Source organism: Petromyzon marinus, chromosome 16 (assembly GCF_048934315.1).
Source record: "Petromyzon marinus isolate PM22_M1 ecotype Great Lakes invasive population chromosome 16, UKy_Petmar_22M1.pri1.0, whole genome shotgun sequence".
NCBI lineage: Eukaryota > Metazoa > Chordata > Hyperoartia > Petromyzontiformes > Petromyzontidae > Petromyzon > Petromyzon marinus.
The window spans coordinates 1,060,775-1,081,328 of record NC_133682.1 but is presented as its reverse complement, the minus strand read 5'-3'; the positions used below and the strand labels follow the sequence as shown (position 1 = coordinate 1,081,328).

Here is a 20,554-nt window from a genome sequence, read left to right as displayed (position 1 = left end):
CATGAGATACGGTTGCAACTATACCTGGTGATATGAACATCAACATTTCAAAGGAATTTCGTAAAAGTCAAACAATGGAAATAGGTTTATCTTTGTTTGCCATCAATACAAATATCCGCCGTATAGTCTCAACAAACTGTTGGGGGCAAGTAATATTAGCAAGAAACTATAAAGGCCGGCATGGTACACGAAGGAGTGGGCGGCCAGAACCACGCCTGGCCGCCTTTGTCTCTCGAGTGATGTTTATACATCGCAGCAGGTACTCATTTGAGGCCAAGTTGACCTAGGGGACGCCCAGGACTGATTCAGATAATCGTCCCTGGTGTTGGCAGAGAGCGGAATTAACTTTGGGTTGCCAGGTTCAGAGCGTGCTAAGCACTCCACTACCGCTCCCGTAAAAAAAACCACACAAGATAAGGTCAAGACGTCATCATGTTAAGGGTCACTGATGCCATCACACGTGTCATCGCTTCCTTCCTTCTGCTAGAATCTACACGTGGTATATTTATGTCCATGAGCCCAGGGCCAGATCATTTACTATCAAATGAGTTGGGGTTGCTGCTGCGTGGACAGTGGTGTACGAGCACAGTGAATAAAATTAAACAAATAAAAAACTCAACATATTCGTCAATATATTACATCGGAGGAGGACCAATGCCCGAAACGTCTTTTATTACATTTGTTTTATTTTAAGGCCGCACACACAGTGTTAATGAAGAATGTGTTGAGTTTGTTTTCAGATATTTAATGTTGTCGGTTCCACCAGAGGTGGTGTAACCTTAGAGGTCCCAATTCCTTTACGTGGCCAACAACAGTGAATTAATGATAACCTCTTGAAAAGAGTGGAGATATCAGATGATAGAATAACGATGGTGCCGAGCTGGAACCTCAGCTGAATGTCTGCTCCGGTCCATGGATCAATCAACACAGAGGTGCAGTCTCACTCACGCGCAGCAGCTCTCTGATGCGATTCAGTTCCTGAACAATTAGCCAGCATGCGGACCGAAACATCGGACACTGTGCCCGAACAACACGTAAGCGGCACGATCCGAAAAATGCATCGGAGAGATAGCGCAACCGTGAAAACACACATGAACACATATGAGCACACACATGTTTAAACAAAAGCGTCCTTATAGGCCCTCACAACCAGCACTCACAAATGCGAAAAGCCCAGAACAACACCCCCGTTGTTAAAAACACCGTTGCTGCCAATTGAATCGATCGAGACGCAACTATGTATGGGTACAACAGGATGGGCAGGATAAGGGTCAGGCGAATCGGGTTTTGAGATAAGGTCACGGATAGGGTTCAGGTTTTGGTCAGGGTCAGAGCCACCACCCAGAGCGAGTCGCAGAATCGCCACGCACGGGTGTGGAAGGAGTGAAACACCGCTACCTCCACCCACCACCTCCACCCACCGTGTCCACCACAGGCAAGTGGCCTGTCAAAGGCTTTGGTGGTCACCAGGGATTCATTAATTTCTGGCAGAGCCTGCAGTTGGTCGAGACACAGGTGCAGCCCTGCAATGGCTTGTACACGCCCCTTGCTGGCGGGCGTTGCTTCCACCGGCCGTAGCTCTAGACGGTAGTTGGCCTACTCTTCCACGCTGGCAAGGTGACCACTTGGAAGAGATGGGAGCAGAGGAGGGGACGAGGTCTAAATTAGGAAGTCAAAGATGTGGGAAAGCGCGCGGAGACGAAGGGAACGGCGTCGATGACGTTCCAGTCCTCGTGCCGACAGCTTCTGCAGGAACTGAATTTGGCTCCCGGTGCGTGGAAGGAAACGTCGGACATCACACTGAACGACGATGCGGTACAGCATGAACACGCGTCGGAGAAATAGACGGGCCAACCGGGAAAACACCACGTGTCGTCAACTCATCAAGAGGGCTCCACGTGGGATTCATGCTGCTGTCCACTTTGGCTGCGACGAGTAGCCGCGGCCAAGAGGAGGGGTATACTGGACATGGTGTGCCGGCTGGGACAAATCCCCGATCGTTACTCGATGTAGTCAAACTCCTCAGGAATCCCGAAGGACTTGTCCAGTTGATCCTCCTCCAGCCCGAACCTCCTCTTGGCCCACGACTTGATGGAGAACACATTGTCTGCACTCACAAAAAGAAAAGTACAAGCACAGAGAGACGCTTACATTAAAAAGATCGCCCCCTATAGCTTTAACAGCCTTCTGGGGTAAGTGCTGTTCGTGAGCCAGCATAGCACTTATTGACGTGGACAAGATAAGTACGATACCTGTCCATCTGTTAGCGGCATCCTTGGCTATCGCGTTCTCTTTTCCTGCGGAGAGAAGGAGGGAAGAGGAAGATGATGATGTCTCTTTACAGCAAGGTGACAGGCCACTGTGAACAGCACAGGGCAGTGCAGCAAAATTCCATTGTTGTACTGAACTTCCACATTGTCACATCTTTGCTTCTCCCGCCACCTTCCGTCAATGGACAACAATTACCGAAGTGAAGTACTGGGTCAAATAATAATAATGACAACTCATAGCGCTCTGTCGCTGCTGCACAGCGCTCCCTCTCGAAGATAGAGGATGACTCAGAGGTGCGAGGAGGAACCATGAATGAATAGGCACGAAATTCCCCCCCAAGCTCTGTGGTTCTCTATATATTAAGGTGCTATCGCCCAATTAATGGGTATTTACACGTGAGAGGAAACCAAAGCGCCTGGAGAAAAACCACACGTGCGAGGGGGCAATATGCTATCACGTAGAGATGGAAACAGATAGCGATCCGTCCACACTTTGCTGCACTGCATTCGGCTGGCGAGTGAGGACATTGCAGCTCGATGTTCATAGGAAGGGAGTCTGGCAACATTTTGTCATGTATCCACTCCACCAACCCTCTACGCCTCCACAGTGCTGGATCACAGGCGGCCACGTGCAGCGTAGCCGCCACGGTGAGAAGGACCGTGTGTTCAGTCACTCACGGAGGCCGCTGACGACCTCGGGGTCGCACTCGCGATGTTTATCCAGCTCAGCCTGCAGCTTCTCCTTGGAGGAGCGCAGCCGCGCCAGCTCCTGCAGCAGCTCGGCGCGTTCCTCCTGTGGCCAGCGAGAAGGGACGATGAGAGTGGCAAAGGAAGGCGGCACCATCAATACTCACACAGGCCGTGGTGAGACGCCCCCCCCCCCCAAGCTGTAACACCGTCACCGCTGCGAGTGCAGCCGAGCCCTTAGCAGACGGCTGTACAGGGACTTCTTCTATTTGACCAGCAGGTTCAGCGGCAAGGCGAGCGGCTCATAGTGAGAACGATTGTGAGTTCAAGTCTTGGACTGGCGGGGGTTTGACTAAGCCAGTCATCATTTTTGTTTACGGGCGTACCCCGATATTATACAATGATCCGTTATTGCGTTCGTCATAACTTAACACCTTTGTTTTTATCAGGTTACGTCACGTTAGTTTTGCTATTACGTTAGATGACCCACAAAGCGAGGCAGGCACTCCTACTGCCCATCCCTCACCCCCCCAACCCCTTAGCACAGCATCACCTCACTTGACGTGCTCCAGTTTTGGTGAGTAAATGACCTGCCCAAGTTAATATTCTCCATATGTATGCATAAATGTATCTTAGTTGTGTAGAAAGGCGTTATTTTAGTAGGTTTTGGGCCACGCATCTCAGGTTATATAATGGTCACTTATAGGATATTACTTTTCACTCTACGTTCAGGTTTTCAAAAAAGGCGACCCGAACGTCGTGCATCAGACGGACTGAGTTTGTGAGCCAGGCTGACCAGGACTGGGCAAGCACAAAGCTCCATCACTTGGCACACCAGAGAGCACAGACTTAGATGTTTTTTGACTTATTGCTATAACAACAATTACATATAATGAATAATTACATCATTCCTCTGGGGTCGATAAAATGAATACCCACTTTGTGGGAAAGTCAGCAGTGGCCGTCCTACGGGCAAGTTTCGCCCATGCCAAAGGAACGTGGAATTTCCACTATTGGCTCTGCAGGGTTATAAACGGGAAGGTGAGCACCAATGCCTCACTGTTCAGGTATGCAGCAGGAGATTACTCAGACTTGTGCAGAGATGTGCCCATTCATGCGTAACGCGTGCTCCTTCCGCTTTTAAAATGTACGCGTTGGATTGCGCGAGATTTCAGCTGTCGTGTTTTTGTCGAAAACGGTGCAGAATGTCCGCCTTCACCGCCGTCGGATGCCGCCTGCCGAGAAACGACGCTCACCGTGTCCTCCCGGCCCGCCGTAGCCCTCACCACGCTCTCCTGTAGGCCCTTGCGCCGCGCCTCCCCCTCTTTCAGCTGCGGGCCGAGACGAAGAGACACAGGTTCGACCCCGGCTCCCTTCCCAAGGGCATTCCAAGACGCGGCCCGGCACGTCTGGACAGTTTCGTAAATCTCTGCTGGCCCCATGCACTGCCTAGCGTGCTACCGCCCCGCCATGTCACCGCCCCACGGTGGTGACGATGACGACGATTTAACTTCCCCACACACGCGGCGAGTGGTGGCACCTGTGCCTCCAGGGCCATAAGCTTGTTCTGCCGGGAGTTCAGGGCCTTGCTGGGGAAGGCCCAGTAGTAGTTGGAGGTGCCGATGCGGTCGGTGTCCACCAAGGCATCGTCCACCACGCTCTGCAGCACGTCCTTCACCGACATCGCAGCTGCGCACGGGCACACGGCACGTCGCACACACCACGTCACACATGCTGCATCACACACATTGCATCACACACACCGTGCAAGTCACACATCGCATCACACAGATTACGTCACTCAGCATGCCAGGCGCACATTGTGTACCGGGTCACGTGGCACGCCACACTCCACGTCACGCACACCGTGCCAGGCACGCACACCGTGCCAGGCACACATCGCGTCACACACACTGGGCACAGAAAACCGGCCACACACCGCAGTCACACACACTGCGTCATACACACACCACGCCACAGCCCGTGTAATGATGACAATGATGATGATGATGGAGGAGGAGGAGGCAGATGATGAGTGCTGTTTGGGGAGTGCAAGAGCGTTTAAGCTGGACGCACTGATGCCCTTTTCCCGTGGAGCGATCTTCTCCAAGTCCTTCAGCTGGAACACGTCCTTCTGTAGACGGACAAGGACAGCGCCGAACCCTCTGAGACCGCATAGCTCAACATTTGGCCTTCCATTTGATTTTTCCAATTTATAACACTGAGAATTAAAAATATATCAGCTTGACTATCAAACAATCTTCATATTTAGACAAATTATTTGGTGACACTGCGTTGGCACACATGCTATGACTGGAGCTATTTTCCCAAAACGTCGCCTGTTATATATTTTCCCTTTTCAGGCCACAGTGTTATTGACGAATGTGTTGAGGTTTTATTTAGTTATTTATAGGACTGCAGAGCTTGGACAATTGTTGTTGGTGCCGTCATTTAGCAAAGGACGACAAGGACGCAATATAAAGATTGTAAACATGACCGGCATAATTATAATAATCCACACACCGTTTCGAAAAATATCTCCATCATTTTCGTTCGCTTTTCCTCCGAACTCAGGCCCCTTTTCTTCGACTGAAAACAAACACAGGTCGACGATTTGCAGCGAGAGGCACCGACACGGGTCACCGGGCAGGCGTGCCACGACTAAAGACTGACAACAGCAGTGAGCTTCAAACTCACGCAAGCAAGGAGCTTATGACCGACAGAGAAAATAAAATGATAGCTTACGCAACAATGAGCTCAAGGACGCATCAGCGAGCTCACGGCTGATTATAACCCCAAAGCAATAATTGACAGAGCAGGAAAGCCGATGGCTGACAAAGCAATGAACTCAGGACTAACACGGCAATGCAATTATAACACGGCAGTAAGCTTTTGACTGACACAGCAATGCGATTATAATGAACACGGCAATAGGATGATGACTGGCACAGCAATAAGCGAAGCCAATGACCGAGCCTATGACTGACGCAGCAACAATGACCTTAAGGCTGGCACAGCAGTACAATTAAGTGTGATACAGCTGTGTGTTTATGACGGCACGCTGACTGCTGTACTCCTTAGAGCCCTGCTGTTGTCTGCTGCCCCCACTCAGCCACAACTGTTGAGCACGCATAGTCCTGGGAACAGCAAGCGATGGCATAAGGAGCGGGCCTGCTGTTGCCAGCGACCAATGGTAGACGCAGAAGACAAAAAAGGCACAGCAGACGAAGCAGACACAGGAGACACAGCACACGCAGCAGACACAGAAGACACAACAGACACAAGACACACAGGAAACACAACACACACAGACACAACAGACAGACACAACAGACAGAGAAGACAACAGACACACACAGGAGACACAGAAGACACAACACACACATGAGACACTACACACAGGAGACACAACAGACACAGAAGACACAACAGACACACACACAGGAGACACAGAAGACAGCACACACAGGAGACACAACACACACAGGAGACACAACACACAACAGACACAACACACACAGAAGACACAACACACACAGAAGACACAACACACACAGGAGACACAACACACACAACAGACACAACACACAGGATACACAACACACACAACATACAGGAGACACAACACACACAGGAGACACCACACACGAGACGCAACAGACACAACAGACACAGAAGACACAACAGACACACACACAGGAGACACAGAAGACACAACACACACAGGAGACACCACACACAGGAGACACAACAGACACAGAAGACACAACAGACACACACACAGGAGACACAGAAGACACAACACACAGGAGGCACAACACACACAGGAAACACAACACACACAAGAGACACAACACACACAACAGACACAACACACACAGGAGACACAACACAACAGACACCACACAGGAGACACAACACACACAGGAGACACAATACACACGGGAGACACAACACACACAGGAGACACAACACACACAACACACACACCACACACAACAGACACAACAGACACAGGAGACACAACACACACAACAGACAACACACACAGGAGACACAACACACAACAGACACAACACACACAGGAGACACAACACACACAACACACACAGGAGACACAACACACACAACAGACACAACACACACAACAGACACAACACACACAGGAGACACACCACACACAACATACACAACACACACAACAGACACAACACACACAGGAGACACACCACACACAACACACACAACAGACACAACACACAACAGACACAACACACACAGGAGACACAACACACACAGGAGACACAACACACACAACACACACAGGAGACACAACACACACAGGAGACACAACACACACAACACACAGGAGACACAACACACAACACACACAGGAGACACAACACACAACACACACCACACACACAGGAGACACAACAGACACAACACACACAGGAGACACACCACACAACACACACAGGAGACACAACACACAACACACACAGGAGACACAACACACACAGGAGACACAACACACACAGGAGACACAACACACACAGGAGACACAACACACACAACACACACAGGAGACACAACACGCACCATTCTGCCTCACGGAAACTCTCCTCTCCCTTATGAATTTGGCGGGTGTTATTGCATTGCTCACAGCAGCGCGCAGATTCCGCGTCCGCACATTCGTTATTGATAGTAGAATATTGGGAAGACCAGAGCTGTTTTACAAAATTATAAACATTGCAAAAAATAAGACATTTAAATCGCGTTCAATATATATTCGGCAAATAATTAATAATGTGAAATTATTTAGTTTAAACGCGCCCACTCTTCGCGAATCTGCGAGCACTTATAATCGGATAGTTTTGCATGTGCCACATGTGTGGGGGGGGGGGGTGCCAGGAACAGCCGCAGCCGAGAGCTGCCATAGCTAGCAGCGGATCGAGCCTGGCAACAGCGACCATCGCAAGTACAGCGTGATAATAACAACAGTCATCTCAGTCGGCATAGCGCTCGCAGCAGCATGACAGCAGCAGCTACCGATAGCAACGACAGCCTAACAACACTCGCTCCATACGGACAACACCAACAGGCTAACATTATTTTGTCAACTACAATACAACTAGAGTTCGCATAGCACCAGACAGCCCGACAACAGCATCATCTACAGCAGAGATAGCAGCATCTACGGCCAGGACAGCTGTCACTGCTGTTGTCGGTACACCCGGTGTAAGAACGGCAGTATAAGCTACAACTGAACAATAGTAACAGCCCCGCAACGTCTACACAGCCAGTACAGCACGGGCTACAGCAGGACACGGTAACGTCTACAGCCTTTTGTCAGCAACAGCAGAACAACATCTGCACCTATAACTTGACGACAGCAGGAGCAGCATCTGCCAGCAACCACGTGAGCTGTGTGGGCATGCTGTAACTATAGCCTGCTGTTATCTGTGTAGCAGGCTGTATGTGGGGCATGCTATGGACGTGTCGCGGGTTATCTGTGTAGCAGGCTGTATGTGGGGCATGCTATGGACGTGTCGCGGGTTATCTGTGTAGCAGGCTGTATGCGGGGCATGCTATGGACGTGTCGCGGGTTATCTGTGTAGCAGGCTGTATGTGGGGCATGCTATGGACGTGTCGTGGGTTATCTGTGTAGCAGGCTGTATGTGGGGCATGCTATGAACGTGTCGCGGGTTTGTGCCGTATACGCATATGCCAGCTGTTTCCCGCTGTAGTTCAGCTGTTGTTTACCGTGGGAAGTAATTCGCACAGCTTCACGAGCCCTGCTGTGCCCTACAGAAACCTGCGGCACCTTCCCGTGCACTGCTGTGCCCCGCTGTTCTGTGCAGGAGCCTGCTGTGCCCTGCAGTAACCGGTTGTGCACTGCCTTGCCCTGCTGCAGGCGGTGATGGAGAATCCGCGGAGAGATCTGTACAAGGCAGGAGGGCCCAGCAGCAGCGTGCAGGGCATGAGGGCACGGCGCAGGGAGGAGGAGGCGGGTGAGGGGCCCTGCCCCCCCCCCCCCGTCCAGATCTCCCTTCCTCTGCTCCCCCTCCCTTCCAGACCCCCCTCTTCCCTCCACCGCCCCCCTCTACCAAGGTCTCCCTCCATCTAACACCCCTCCCTCCCTTCCCAGACCTCCCTCTCTCCCAGGTCTTCTTTCTTATCCCCCTTTACGACTTCCTCCTTCACTTGTACCACCTCCCCTCTGAGTGTCCTCTACCTGGAGATAATGGTGTCTGTGTGTGCGTGTTTATGCATGCCTGCGTATGTGTGGGAGCAGTGGTGCAGTGGTTCGCGCAGTGCACTACAAAGCCGGTGACCCGAGCTCGATTCCCACTCGCGGGTCAACCTCGGTGAAGAATATCTGAACTCGTCCTGGGGTTTAAATGTGAACCTAGTGCAGCGTGCAAACATTGGCATTGGGGAGACAAAGACGGCCGGACGTGGTTCTAGCCACACCACTTCCTCGTGTACCATTCTGGGCTTCATTGGTGCTCGCAAACAGCACTCCCTCCAACAGCCTGTGACAGGCAACACGAGGGCTCTTTGTATTTCGTGTCTGTTAGCGAGTGTGCAGCTCTGTACACGTGTGTGCGAGTGCCGTGCCAATGTCCCTCTGCCGTCCGCTCGACAGAGTTGCGTCGCGCTCGGAGAGAATCTCAGCTCATGAGCAAGCGAGCTCCCAGGAGCCTCGCGGCCTCCCCTGGCTCTCCCAGCTCCCCCCACGAGCCACAGGCAGCAGCAGCAGCAGAGACCGTGAGTGGCTCGCAGTGAGCATCGGTTCATACGTGACACCTTGGCTGCGTGCGGTGGTTAAGGTGGTGACGCGGCCCAGCGATAGCGGGTTTACCATTGTTGCAGAGAATTGTGGTTCGATTTCGGCAGGCCGCCCTGGTCATTACTTCCGGTGTATTGAACGCATAAATACGCGCTGTCTGCTCCGTGGTGGACGTTAAAAATCCCCTGGCATCATTTGCAAGTGTAGGCTATTGTGTGCCGGCGTTGTGGCCCACATTTTTGCCAAATTCGAAAAATTATACTGCTAATTAGTTGGTGGGAATTACACACAGTAGCAAACTTATACCGGTTTGCAGGTAAGGTACCCTGTGCCCGACAGGGTCAGCTGCCACTGGGGGTACCCTTTCAAATATGTCGACGTTAGATGAGATTCCTGTAAAGCGCTCTTGAGATGTCCCGGCGTAAAGGAGGGTGGCTCTATCAAAAACAGAATGATTATAATGATTATTGTACACACATATATGCATGTACAAACAATGTTATGCCCCCAACAGAGGACCTCATTCCTCGCGCATATCTCCGTGTACGCACATGTGGGGTGTTTACGCATTCATACATGGGGTGCATTAGTACAGTGGTTAGTGCACAGCACTATGATCTAGCTGACCTGAGTTCAATTCCTCCTCACAGCTAACATTGGGTGATGTATACTTGAAGCGGTCCTGGGCCTGCACGAGGTTAACTCAGCATTAAATGGTACGGTGTGTAAACGTCATCCCTGGGGAGACAAATTGTGGCCGGGTGTGGTGCTGGCCACCCACCCCCTCGTGTACCATCCTGGCCTAAATAGGTGCTCACCCACAGAACTCGCTCCGACAGACTGTTAATGGATATAGGGGGGATCTTTGTATTTGCATGTCTATATGGTTATATTTATCATGTCGGGTGGTGGAGGGTCCCACGAACATTTTTTTGCCATGCGAGTGTTGTTGTTGGTGTGTGCACCCCCTACCGTACACAGGTGCCGCAGCTGTGGCTGGAGGTGCAGAAGACGGCATCGTCTGGAGCCCTTGGCCCCAGGCTGGAGGCCCTGCGCGCGTTACGCCGGGCCCTGTCCAACCAGGATGCACAGGCGGCCTTCATTGGGTGAGCAGGGGCTGCACGATGGAGCTCCCATGAAGCTAAACCGTGGAGCTTCACCGTGGAGCTCCATCATGGAGTTCCGCAGTGGGTTACGTGACACGTGTGTCAGTGTTATGGGGAGTTGTGCCGCAGTGGCTGGCGCCGCACTACGTTCCGAACTCAGCGACTTGACTTGGACCCCCTCTCACGACCAATAACAGTGGTGATTATCCGAACCAGTCCTAGGACTGGAGAGACAAAGGCGGCCGGGCGTGGTGCTGGTCACCCACCGTACCGGCCTTGACCAGTGCTACGCGCTACCAGCACTTGTCCCGACAGCCTGTTGAGGCGACGCGGGGGATCTCCGTCTCTGCGTGTCAGCGTGGAGGGTGGCGTTCGCTCGCTCGTGGCGCTACTGGCACGCGGCCCCGAGCTGCAGCTGGAGGCGGCGCGCTCGCTGCTGCGCCTGTCGCACTCCGCACTGCCCGCGGCGCCGCTCGCCTGCCTTGCCGCCACCTCCTACCTCGTCACGCTGCTGGGGGGCCACAGTCCCCAGCTCACGGCACGTACACACGCCCGCGCGTACACACGCATGCTCACACTTACACATGTTTACATGTATACACACCCCCACGTGCACACACCCGCACGTACACACACGCCCGCGCGAACAAGGCAGCCGCCGTTCACCACTGAGTGGGCGGTGATGTTACCACGGCGCTTGTGCCAGGCTAGGTGCACCTTGAAGGTATCACGTGAAGCGTTCAAGGCTCACTTCTGACGGGAGGTCATGGAACAGACTCAGGTGTTATGGGCTAACACACACACACAAAATAAATACAAAGTTCCCCTTCATAGCCTTTAACAGACTGTTTGGGCAAGTGCTGTTAACGAGCACCGGTGGAGGCTGGCACAGCACACGGGGAGGTGGTCGTGGCCAACGCCTCACCTGGCTGCCTTTGTCTCCCCGGTCAGTGCCGTTGTTTACACACCGCACCGTGTGTTCAAACGAGGCAGAGTCGTCCTATTAATACTCGCACACACTCGCACACACGCGTCTGTCTTGTGCGTGTGCTCTTGCAGGAGGTGTGTCTGTACACGCTGGCAAACCTGGTGACGGAGAGCACGAGGGCGCGGGAACAGATGATGGCACAGGGGCTCCTCGCCGGGATCGCATCCTGCCTGCAGGTCTGCACAGGGGGTTCCTGGGAGCCATGGGGATCTGTAGACCAGGGAGACCTGGGAGATGGGGAGGAGTTCGGAGTGAGCGGGGGGTGGGCAGAGAGATAGGCACAGGGACCTGGGGACATGTGGACAGAGGGCCTAGGAGGCCTGAGTATAGGGAGACGTGGGACAGAGAGACAGCGGGAGCTGTGGTACGAAGGAATTCTTGGGGCAGGGGGACCTGAGTGCAGGAACCTAAAGACCGGGGAGGCCTACGGACCAGGCAGACTTGGAGAGCTGGGCCGAAGGGGTTGTGTGAACTTGTGGGAACCGAGGAAGCAGGGAGCTGAAACGACGGCTCGTATTGAATCATTCGACGGTGGCACAAACAGGGCCCGTGTGCCAGCTTTGCGGAGCGGCACGCATAATTGAATTAAAGCTCGCGCGGGGACTGTAATGATTTAAAAGTGCAGTTCCACGCAGGCTGCATTAGCGAAGCGATCTCTCTGCCACACGCGTCGTGCTGCGTATATTATTCGTGACAGGCAGTATGGACGTACGTTAATCAAGAAGTAGCAATGCAATCTCGGTGATTATCTCTGCATTGGTTAACGTCGGGCCTGCTCACTCACTTTCTGTTCGCTAAAGTAGAGCAGTAATGCAATGACGATCGCGAGCATTGTTAGGGAGCACCTATTAAGGGCGTATAGGCGTAAAACAACGTGCACACATGCGTACAAAGACTCGCTCAAACACTCGCACACACTCATGCACGCTGCGTGCTGCGTGCACAGTCTCCCCACGGGGCGGTGCTGGAGGCCGCTGCGTTTGCGCTGTCCCAGCTGCTCCAGGCGCCCGAGGCCTTCGACCGCATCATCCCGTGAGTCGCTCCCCCTCGATCCGCCCCATCGTTCCCCCGCACACACAGGTGCACGTACGTGTGTGTCGATGTGCGTGTGTACAAGCCGTGTCAAGATCGGCCTCTGGAGGAGGCTCGTGAAGGACGCTACTGGGCAGTGCCAGGCTAGGTGTACTGTGAGGCTACTGGGTAGTTGGAGACAGTCGCCCTCTAGAACCAAGGAGGGGCAGAGGAGCGATGCTCACAACAACGGGTGAAGGAGCGCCGTGCGTCTAAAACGCAGTGAGGTGGCACAGTGGGCAGCACAGGTGGTGCATCTGCTGGTCATCTCAGTCGACCCATTGCAGCTGGGTCTGTCCCGTGAGCTCCTGCCAGTGTGCCTACCGCCTGGCTTAGTGCTTGTCAGGCCAAGGCGGTGCAGACAAATGGGGAGCTGCCAATCTTCTCCCGTACTGAACAGAGTGTGGCCCCCTCGCTCGTACGCATGGCTGGAAACATCTTAATGTAATAAAGAGATCCGCAGAGCTTTGCCAATTGTTGGTGGTGCCAGCCTCACCGCCTGGCTGCTACTACTGCCTTTTCGCTCGTCTGGTTCTTCCTCATGGCGCCTCCGAGTCGTCCTCTCTATATGAGAGCGAGGAGCGGATGCTGTGTGGCGGTGGCGCGGTACGAGTTGACGTCATTATATAGGCTACGGTGATGTCTCCTTCACTTGGTGGCGAATGGCGGCTATCGTTTGTTGTTGTTTACGTGCCGGCGCTGCAGGGCTGTGCGGGCGGCCGGGCTGCCCTCGCTCCTGCGGACGCTGCTGGTGCTGCCCCCCGGGGCTCGCGACATTCCGCCGAGCGCCGTGGAAGCGGCGTGGTGCCTCCACTACCTGGCGTGCAGGTTGCCCACGTGGCGCGGGACACACAGGGGCACGCGGGGCACACGGGGGCTGCATCCGAGGCTTGAGGCCTGTGTTCCCTGCAGCCGCAGCAACAGCAGGAGGAGAGAGGATGGCGTCTGTTTGTCTGTGGAAGGGTGTATGTGAAGCGGTAGTGTAGTGGTTAGTGCGCTGCGCTACGAACCCAGCCACCTGTTTGATTCCTGCGAACGGCCACGATGAAGACAATGATGATGATGAATCATTGATAAGGACAACATTGGTGACCAGAGCTGGATTATGACATCGCTAGGGCCCTCAGCTCTGTCACGCTTCAGAGGCCCCATCGACTAATCCCTCTATATTTTTGTCATGTATTTTTTCCCTATCTTCTTTTTTTAACAGATTATGTAAAACGTTGTATTTATGATGTGAGGCCCTAAGCTGTAGCTTACTTAGCTTATGCCTATATCTGGCCCTGATGATGATATTGATGATGATAATATTCGCGATGATGATGATGCTTTGTCGCTGACCTCCCATTGCCGTGTGCCCTCCACAGTGGTGCGAGCGATCTTGTGGAGGAGCCCCTGATCCGAGAGGTCGTGGGGGTGCTGGTCGAGCTTGGGGGGTGGCTTCTGAGCTCCCCCATCCCGGAGTACGCCGAGCTGGTAGGTCCGAGAGGAGTCACGGGGGGTCACGGGGGTCACGCGTACACCTCGAGGGTGGTCGTGGTTTTAGGTGCAAGTTCGCACCGAGCTCTGTGACAACCCACCGCGAAGATGGAGCGACGAAATTAGCTCGTGGCACAGGTGACACACGGATCGTTGCATCACAGAACCGTGAGCCACGGTCATGATGATGATTATGGCTTGGGGAGACTTTCATCCCGCAGTGGATAGACCCCGGCTAACGATGACCGCGAGTTTGGTCTGCGCGCTCCCGCTCCCTGTGCCCGCGCGACTCAGCTCGTCGTGCCGCTGGTCCGCTGCGTGGGCAACGCGGTTTGCGGGGGGCTCGGCGAGGGGTCCCGGCGAGCTGTGCGCGACGCGGGGCTCCTGCCGGCGCTGCTGCTCTTCGCCGAGCGCTTCTTAACCAAGCGCCCGTTCGTGAGCCGCGAGTGCCTCTGGCTTGTGGGCAACTTGACCGGTGGGTGCCGGCGCCGCTTTGGCGGCCGTGGCTGGAGGCGCGTGGGCGGTGCCAGCAGTTTTAACCTCGTCCCGTTGGACAGGAAACTGGACAAGAACTAAACTATTTTTATTATTTTACCAGCGAAGGCCCACTGAGCTATATAGCTGTTGTTTTCAGAGGCGACCTGGCCACAAATGACAGCTCAGCAAAGTTGCTTATCATCATGTGGAAACTTATACCAGCCAAGTACTCTAAACGCGTGATGTTGTTTATAAATGTGGAGGGAGAAACCGGAGGACGCGGAGAAAAATCCACGCGACCAAGGGGAGAGAGAGACATGCAAACTCCAAATTATATTTTTTAAATGTTTCCTTTGGAAACACCGAAGTTTTGTTGACGAAAGTGTTGAGTTTGTTTTTTGTTGTTAATTGTACTTGTGCACCACCACTGCCAACGCAGCAGCAGCATCACCAAATAACTTGTCTCAATTGACAAACAACTCAACACGTGCGTCATCACACTCTGTGGCCTTGGAAGGAAATAATATATAATAGGCAACGTTTCTGATAATGGTCCTTTGTCATAGGACATAAAGAAGGGCCATTGTCCGAAACGTCTCCTATTATACAGGGAGTTTCAAGAAGATGGACCCAATTTCAAAGCAGTACATTGTTGCTGTTGTTGACACGGAACGTTTTGAGTTTCAACACGTAGCAGGCTTTCGCGACCATTATCCATTATAGAGTTTTTTGGGTTAGAGCGCATAAATATAAATATGCCGTTAAACCCACCACCATCCGACACAGCCAATTAGTAAGGTTTATCACAAAAACAAAACATGCCAATTCGTCATGAGTACAGCACACCGGTTTGTTAGAGAGTAAACTCACAACATACATTCGAGTATGACGCTTCGCGAGTAATTACAACAGATTGGCTTTGTCTGGTGGTGGCGGGTTTTATGATGTACGCGATCTAACCGAAAAACCTCTTATGAAAGTTGTTGTTGGTTGTGCACCAGTGCCAACGCAGCAGCAGGGTCAGCAGCAATCGCCAATCGCTGGGTTTAGCCGGGCCAGGGCTGATGGTGCCCTCTAGTGGCAGATTCCACAGGAGCGGCTCCCCACCATCGGTGGGACGCCTCTGCCCCTTCGCACTCCTCTACCAAGAAATGTCCATCGCAGTGAGCAGTGCACCACGCTGTGACAGAGAACGGCCCCCGTAAGATGACCTCAGAACCACACCGAGATCCGTTCGACAGTCCTCCTCTGTGCTCGCTACGCTCACGCGTGCCGTTGAGCGGACTCGGCCTGGACAGCGTCATCTCCCAGCATCGCCTCCGTGCCGCACGCGAGTCTCCTGACGCGTCCCTCTAACCCCCACCCCGACCCCTCTCAACCTCCCTCGTCCCGGTTTGCCTCCCAGCCGGCGAGCCGGCCTGGTGCTCCGTGCTGCTCCGTCTGGGCGCTCACGTTCGCCTCGCCGCACTGCTGCGCCGCGGTCAAGGGGTCGGACTCATGGTGGGTCCCTGTCCCCCTCCAGGTCGACTCGGCCTTAAATTAGTTACACGTTGCGGCGCGTGAGAGATAACGATGTCACCTCCGACGTGCCGCCGCCGTGCGTTAAGTTGCTCGCTCTCGTACAGAGGGAAGGACTCGGAGGCAATGCAGGAACCACAGCCACGCGGTGATGAGCCGTCGCTACCAACAATTCCCCAAGCACATAGAGACCCACAGACTCGCACAGAGACCCGTAGACTCAGACAGAGACCCATAGACTCACACAGAGACCCGTAGACTCACGCAGAGACCCACAGACTCGCACAGAGACCCATAGAGACACACAGAGACCCATAGACTGACACAGCGAAGGAAGGGATTGAAGAGAATGAGGGAGGCCTGTATCCAGCAGTGGGAAGTTACCGGCTGACAATAGCCGCTCTTGCCCCAACAGTCTCTGCCTGTGTGTGTGTGATGAACAGCCGCTACGCTCATAACCGACTCCAGGCGGGGTCATTTCAGTTAACATCAAATAAGCAGGGAAGGGGAGACGCATGCCGGTTATTAATTCATGATGGCACGTGTCTGCCCATGTGATTGTGTACGCATGTGTGTGTAGGCGTATTGGGAGGAGTAGTGTCGCGGTTAGCGCGCTGCGCTGCAAACCTGGCAGCCTGAGTTCAATTCCCGCCCACGGCCAACACCAGTGGCGAATATTTGAACCGGTCCTGGGCCTCCCCTAGGTCGACTCAGCCTCAAATAAGTACCTGGCGTGGTGTGTAAACATCGCCACTAGGGAGACAAAGGCGGTCGGGCGTAGTGCTGGCCACCCACCCCATCGTGTACCGTTCCGGCCTGAATAGGTGCTCACTACCAACACTTGCCCCAACAGTCTGTTAAGGCTATACGGGGATCTTTGTCTGTGTTTGTTTGGGGAGCGGTGGCGTAGCAGTTGGTGCCCAGCGCTACGAATCTGGAGACCGGAGTTCGATTCCTGCTCATGGCCAAAACCAGTGACGATTATCTTAATCGGTCCTGGGGCTCCCCTAGGTCTACTCAGCCTCAAACGAGTACCTAGTACAGTGTGTAAACATCCGCAGCGGGGAGACAAGACAGCCGTGCGTGATGTTGGCCACCCGCCCGCTCGCGTGCCGTACCGGCCTCCATAGGTGCTGCGCCTCGCTATCGGCACTTGCCCCAGCAGTTCAAGGCCACGCGGGGGATCTTTAGTCTGTGTACGCGTGCGTGCGTGTGTGCGCGCGTGTCCCACAGGCGGCGCGCGTGCTCTGCACCGTGGCCGTGCGTGCTGGGCCCTCGTGCTCGCTGCTCGGGGGCTGCCCGGAGCTGCTGAGCGCCGCCGCCTCCGTGGCCCTGGGCGCCGAAGCGACGCCGGGGGAGCCTGACCCCGAGCTCAGGGTCACGGCGCTGCAGCTGTTGCAGCCGCTGCTGGCCAACAGCCCCGAGGTGGCAACGGCAACGATCAGAAGCTAGGACGATGATAAACTCGTGTGGTTCGGCAGCTGAACGCCAGTGTCGAGGTCTGCTGGCCACGACGAGAGGGCTTCAGCAGAGAGAGAGAGAGAGAGTTGGTGTCGTGTCGCTGTTCCCTCTCCTCTGTTGAAGGAGCGCAGACAACGGTGGTTCATTATCCGGTGCATAGATGGGCTGCACGGCCGCAGTGGCACCTCCGATTAGCACGGTTGGCTACGTACGGTGCGAATGAAGTTCAACATACGTACTTGTGTTCCATTGCTGAAGCAGATGTGGACGTGGGCCTGCTCTTGATGTTCTGATGCGGTCGAGGTTTACAACCACGAGTGTTCATTGGGGAGGAGGAGGAGTGTGGAAGGCAGGAGGCCAGTGATATATTCGTCTCGAGTGAGGCGTTAATTCTGGACGTTGATAACGGTAAACAATAACGTGACATCTCAGCCACCAGGGGAATTCCACAGACACTCAATTCCAGAGGCATTATTCACACTTCAAATGTATTTTATGTAACCAAGTGAGAGTTCAAGAGACCAGGATGGAGTCTCATTTGCGGGAGTGACCCTGGGACATGAGTCCGCCATGAGGGGTGATGATCTCTGCTGCTGCTGCTGTATGAGCGTGCGATCCAGTCGAGTGATTTGCGGCATAATGTTCAAACTTTTTTGGACCCTTATGCCGGCACACAACGTCCAACTCGCGCTATTCCCTCCACCTGCAACACCCGAACTGTGACCCTGGTGGCCGACCCGCTGACCCTATGAATCTGACCCTTGTGTGACACCTGCCTGCCCCCCCGCCCCCGCCAGGCCCGTGCGTGGTTCGAGAACGAGGGGGGCCCCGCACAGCTGGAGTCGCTGCTGCTGCTGCAGAGCAGCGGCGTGGACGAGCGAGTGCGACAAGTCACCCGCGTCCTGCTGCAAGCGCCGCTCCCTGTGGAGGGGTGGCTAGTCACGTGAACATCGCCCCCCCCCACTATCCTCCATGCCCCTGACTTGCCGTCGTCGACTGGACCAGCTCACCGAGCGAGGAAATGGAGTAGAGCCGGGAAGATTTGTCAATTATGCCTCGAGGTTCCCGGCTAGCTGCTGGCTTGGCTCCTCAGTGGCTGCTGCTGCTGGTTGTTGCTACCGAAGCTAGCTGGGTAACTGGCTACGCGGGATTTTCCACGTAACCAATAATAAACATTCGGTTGAAGTTAAGAAGACGTTTAATCATTTTATAGATAGCAACACCGAAGAGGTTGGAGTAATAAATACAGAGGACTGCCACGGTTCATTTAAAATTGTTCTCACATTTCAATATGTGCTATTAATGTCATTCACCAGAATATCCTTTAAATCCTATACAGTATTTTTAAAACCCCTTGCGGTACATATTATCTTAAGTAAAAAGACATTAATTGTAGTGCACCGAGTACAGGAGGGTTGTGAGAAGAGTATGAACAATGACAGCTGTTTATTATTTTACATTGCAGAGCAACAACGGGATCTCTGCTCGTCTGATTTAAAATAAAATGCACTCGCCTCTAAGCCACTGGTAGTCGCTCAAACCAGAACAGCAATAATTCAAAACGGGATTCGGGAGAGAAGACAATCTGTGAAAATCTGAATGTGGAGAGCAGTGGTGCAGTCGGTTGTGATGAGTGGGGCACGTCAAGTGCAGCGTGGAGGAGGATAGGGGAAACAACTTGGAGGTGATCTTCTTTGGTTCTTTCGGTAAAGGAGCGCTGTCCTCCAGACAGTCTCGTCCCTTCACCTGATGAAGGCCGCTTGTGTTGTGGCCGAAACGTCGTGAGAATTTTATTGTGTTATTTTATCAATTTATTATTTTATTCTCATTCTACGTGACTTTACCGAAAGAACCAAAGAAGATGAATCCTTGCAGTCACGAAAGCTTTAAATCGAAATTTAACTTGGAGGTGAGTTTAACACGTAGGCTTTCGCTGTCGCCTGAAGAAGCTACTTGTAATTACTGGCGAAACGTCGTACTCACATTGTTAATGTTGTGGCTTGCCTCTCCAACACACCGGTGTGCTGTACTAGTGACGAATTGGCACGTTTTGTTTCCGTGACAATCCTTACTAGTTGGCTGTGTCGGGTGGTGGCGGGTTTTAACGACAATTTTATATATTTACACAATCTAACCCAAAAAAAAACTATATTATGAACTTGGATGTTGTGAATAGGAGGAGGTTGTGATAAGTGGGACACGTGGTGTGCAGGGAGGAGGTTGTGGTGAGTGGAACACGTGGTGTGCAGGGAGGAGGAGGTTGTGATGAGTGGGACACGTGGTGTGCAGGGAGGAGGAGGTTGTGATGAGTGGGACACGTGGTGTGCAGAGAGGTTGTGATGAGTGGGACACGTGGTGTGCAGGGAGGAGGAGGTTGTGATGAGTGGGACACGTGGTGTGCAGGGAGGAAGAGGTGGTGAGTGGAACACGTGGTGTGCAGGGAGGAGGAGGTTGTGGTGAGTGGAACACGTGGTGTGCAGGGAGGAGGTTGTGGTGAGTGGGACACGTGGTGTGCAGGGAGGAGGAGGTTGTGGTGAGTGGAACACGTGGTGTGCAGGGAGGAGGTTGTGAGTGGAACACGTGGTGTGCAGGGAGGAGGTTGTGATGAGTGGGACACGTGTGCAGGGAGGAGGAGGTTGTGGTGAGTGGAACACGTGGTGTGCAGGGAGGAGGTTGTGATGGGTGGGACACGTGGTGTGCA

At 53.5% G+C, this 20,554-nt stretch overlaps 2 protein-coding genes across 4 annotated transcripts; one reads left to right on the top strand and one right to left on the bottom strand.

Moving 5' to 3' along the window:
- Positions 1–655: 655 nt before the first annotated feature.
- On the bottom strand, positions 656–8,877 carry MND1 (meiotic nuclear divisions 1). 2 transcript variants are annotated; one of them, XM_032955649.2, is made up of 8 exons: positions 8,724–8,877; positions 5,481–5,546; positions 5,034–5,091; positions 4,498–4,646; positions 4,214–4,288; positions 2,949–3,063; positions 2,253–2,297; positions 656–2,107 (listed from the first exon to the last, which is right to left on the bottom strand). In XM_032955649.2, the coding sequence occupies exons 2-8, from the start codon at positions 5,502–5,504 to the stop codon at positions 2,001–2,003; spliced, it is 573 nt and encodes a 190-aa protein (XP_032811540.2). In that variant the 5' UTR covers positions 5,505–5,546; positions 8,724–8,877; the 3' UTR covers positions 656–2,000. The 2 variants fall into 2 exon arrangements, with proteins under 2 accessions (XP_032811540.2, XP_032811539.2); XM_032955648.2 differs by lacking the exon at positions 8,724–8,877 and adding an exon at positions 7,560–7,646.
- A 3-nt stretch (positions 8,878–8,880) lies between these two features.
- Positions 8,881–19,373, top strand: TMCO6 (transmembrane and coiled-coil domains 6). 2 transcript variants are annotated; one of them, XM_032955641.2, is made up of 12 exons: positions 8,881–8,971; positions 9,610–9,731; positions 10,735–10,859; positions 11,217–11,397; positions 11,919–12,023; positions 12,794–12,879; positions 13,624–13,746; positions 14,286–14,394; positions 14,692–14,872; positions 16,280–16,374; positions 17,626–17,817; positions 18,651–19,373. In XM_032955641.2, the coding sequence occupies exons 1-12, from the start codon at positions 8,881–8,883 to the stop codon at positions 18,798–18,800; spliced, it is 1,560 nt and encodes a 519-aa protein (XP_032811532.2). In that variant the 3' UTR covers positions 18,801–19,373. The 2 variants fall into 2 exon arrangements, with proteins under 2 accessions (XP_032811532.2, XP_075923509.1); XM_076067394.1 differs by lacking the exons at positions 14,692–14,872; positions 16,280–16,374.
- Positions 19,374–20,554: the final 1,181 nt, after the last annotated feature.